The sequence below is a fragment of the Nanorana parkeri genome, unplaced genomic scaffold (assembly GCF_000935625.1).
Source record: "Nanorana parkeri isolate BGI_ZX_2015 unplaced genomic scaffold, ASM93562v1 scaffold4626, whole genome shotgun sequence".
Taxonomy (NCBI): domain Eukaryota; kingdom Metazoa; phylum Chordata; class Amphibia; order Anura; family Dicroglossidae; genus Nanorana; species Nanorana parkeri.
Window position 1 is genome coordinate 9194 of NW_017310888.1, and position 2886 is coordinate 12079.

The 2886-nt window shown below is 58.5% G+C and overlaps 1 protein-coding gene across 1 annotated transcript in view; it reads left to right on the forward strand.

Annotated features, from left to right (window-relative positions):
• The window catches only part of INO80B (INO80 complex subunit B), a gene marked incomplete at its 3' end in the record, with an annotated part of 10879 nt that extends 8627 nt beyond the window's left edge, over positions 1–2252 (forward strand). The window contains exons 2-4 of the mRNA XM_018575749.1: positions 7–216; positions 1534–1646; positions 2092–2252. Of these exons, the coding sequence (XP_018431251.1) occupies positions 7–216; positions 1534–1646; positions 2092–2252 (484 nt within the window). The remainder of the gene's footprint in view (positions 1–6; positions 217–1533; positions 1647–2091) is intronic.
• Between the last annotated feature and the right edge of the window lie 634 nt (positions 2253–2886).

The window sequence follows — 2886 nt, forward strand, 5'->3', positions numbered from 1 at the left end:
CTCTCTCCCCGGGTCAGGTGACGAGGGGGACGTCTCATCACACGGCGCTCACAAGAAGAAACATAAGAAACACAAGAAACATAAGAAGAAACATCACCAGGAAGTGGGCGGAACCTTCCCGCAACTCCGCCCTGCTGACTCCACCCACAAAACCCACCACAAGCCACAACTGAAACTGAAGATTAAACTCGGAGGACAAGTCCTGGGGACCAAAAAGTGAGTGACACCTCCCCCCCCGATCATGTGACACCTCCCCCGATCATGTGACACCTCCATGTTCTGATCCCTCTCCCCCTTCCCACTATTGGTGGCTCCTCACTCTCCTGAGGGTCAGTAGCGGGGGCAGTGATGAGGAGACGGTGACTCTCCTGAGGGTCAGTAGCGGTGTCATGTATGAGGGGACGGTGACTCTCCTGAGGGTCAGTAGCGGGGTCATGTATGAGGGGACGGTGACTCTCCTGAGGGCCAGTAGCGGTGTCATGTATGAGGGGACAGTGACTCTCCTGAGGGTCAGTAGCGGGGTCATGTATGAGGGGACGGTGACTCTCCTGAGGGTCAGTAGCAGGGGCAGTGATGAGGAGACGGTGACTCTCCTGAGGGTCAGTAGCGGGGTCATGTATGAGGGGACGGTGACTCTCCTGAGGGCCAGTAGTGGGGTCATGGATGAGGGAACGGTGACTCTCCTGTGGGTCAGTAGTGGGGTCATGTATGAGGGGACGGTGACTCTCCTGAGGGTCAGTAGTGGGGTCATGTATGAGGGGACGGTGACTCTCCTGAGGGTCAGTAGTGGGGTCATGTATGAGGGGACAGTGACTCTCCTGAGGGTCAGTAGCGGGGTCATGTATGAGGAGACGGTGACTCTCCTGAGGGCCAGTAGTGGGGTCATGTATGAGGGGACGGTGACTCTCCTGAGGGTCAGTAGTGGGGTCATGGATGAGGGAACGGTGACTCTCCTGTGGGTCAGTAGTGGGGTCATGTATGAGGGGACGGTGACTCTCCTGAGGGTCAGTAGTGATGTGTATGAGGGGACGGTGACTCTCCTGAGGGTCAGTAGCGGTGTCATGGATGAGGGGACGGTGACTCTCCTGAGGGACAGTAGCGGTGTCATGTATGAGGGGACGGTGACTCTCCTGAGGGTCAGTAGTGATGTGTATGAGGGGACGGTGACTCTCCTGAGGGTCAGTAGCGGGGTCATGTATGAGGGAACGGTGACTCTCCTGAGGGTCAGTAGCGGTGTCATGTATGAGGGGATGGTGACTCTCCTGGGGGTCAGTAGCGGTGTCATATATGAGGGGACGGCGACTCTCCTGAGGGTCAGTAGTGGAGTCATGGATGAGGGGAGGGTGACTCTCCTGAGGGTCAGTAGCAGGGGCAGTGATGAGGAGACGGTGACTCTCCTGAGGGCCAGTAGTGGGGTCATGTATGAGGGGACGGTGACTCTCCTGAGGGTCAGTAGCGGGGTCATGTATGAGGGGACGGTGACTGGTTCCTGAACTCTGCCTGCACTGACCTCTCCTGTGCTCCCTTCTGCAGTGTCCCCACATTCACGGTGGTTCCGGAGGTGCCGCAGTCCCCGCTGATGGTGGTGGATGATGATGATGAGCCGCTGGAAGGAGTCCCCATCGAGCAGTACCGGGCCTGGCTGGGTGAGAACATGTGTGTGGGGGGTCCTCGGGTTGGGGGCCACAGAATGTGCTGCCAGAGGAAAGCCACACCCCTCCTGCCCCGGGGTGGAGATGGATTGTGGCTTTTGAGCGCTGCCACTGTATAGGGAGCAACATTAGTCTAATGCATAGGCCCACCCGGGAAAGCCCTCCCCCGGGGGTATTGTAGCGGGAAAGCCCTCCCCCGAGGGTCCATTCCCGGGAAAGCCCTCCCCCGAGGGTATTGTAGCGGGAAAGCCCTCCCCCGGGGGTATTGTAGCGGGAAAGCCCTCCCCCGAGGGTCCATTCCCGGGAAAGCCCTCCCCCGAGGGTACATTCCACCGTGTGCCCCAATCCTGTCATGTCCGTCCTCTGGGTGGAGTTTAGAGAGCGGGCCCCGAGGGAGCTGTGATAATACTCTGTATCTGAATTCCCCGCCCCCCTACAGATGAGGACAGTAATCTGGACCCCATGCCCTCTATGGTCGGGCCCCGGGAGACGGAGCAGGATGAGGAGAGCCGCTGGTTGGACGCGCTGGAGAGAGGAGAGTTGGATGTGAACGGAGACCTGAAGCGGGAGATCGATGAGACCCTGCTGACCGCCCGCCAGGTGAGAGGACAATGGAGACCGGGGGGGGGCCCGGGGGCCCATCACGTCATAATACCCCTCTGGGCCCCTGAGAGAGAGTCCCGTCACATCATATTATGCCTCTAGGCTCCTGAGAGACAGACATGTCATATCACATTGCCCCTGTGGGCCTTTCACATAACGATGCCACTCTGGGCCCTTGAGAGCCAGGCCCATCACATAATGAAGCCGCTTTGGACCCCTAACAGACATGCCAGATCACAATGCCTTTCTGTGCCCCTAAGGGCCCAGCACATCATAATACCCCTGAGAGACACCCATGTCACATCACATTGCCCCTGTGGGCCCATTTCATCACAATGCCTTTCTGGGCCCCTGAAGGAAGGGCCCATCACATTAAAATGCCCCTCCTGGACCCCTAAGGGACAGCCACGTAACATCAGATTGGCCACCTGAGGATGAGGCCCATCACATCATAATGCCCTTCTGGGCCCCTGAAAGACAGGCTGGGCCCCTGAAAGACATGCCCATTCCATCACAGTACCCCCTCCGGGCCCCTGAGGGACGGGCCCATCACAATGGTACAATGACTGACGGGAAGATTGGTGGGCGTGGTCAGCTTGTATAACGTCTGCTCTTTCTCTCCACAGAAAGC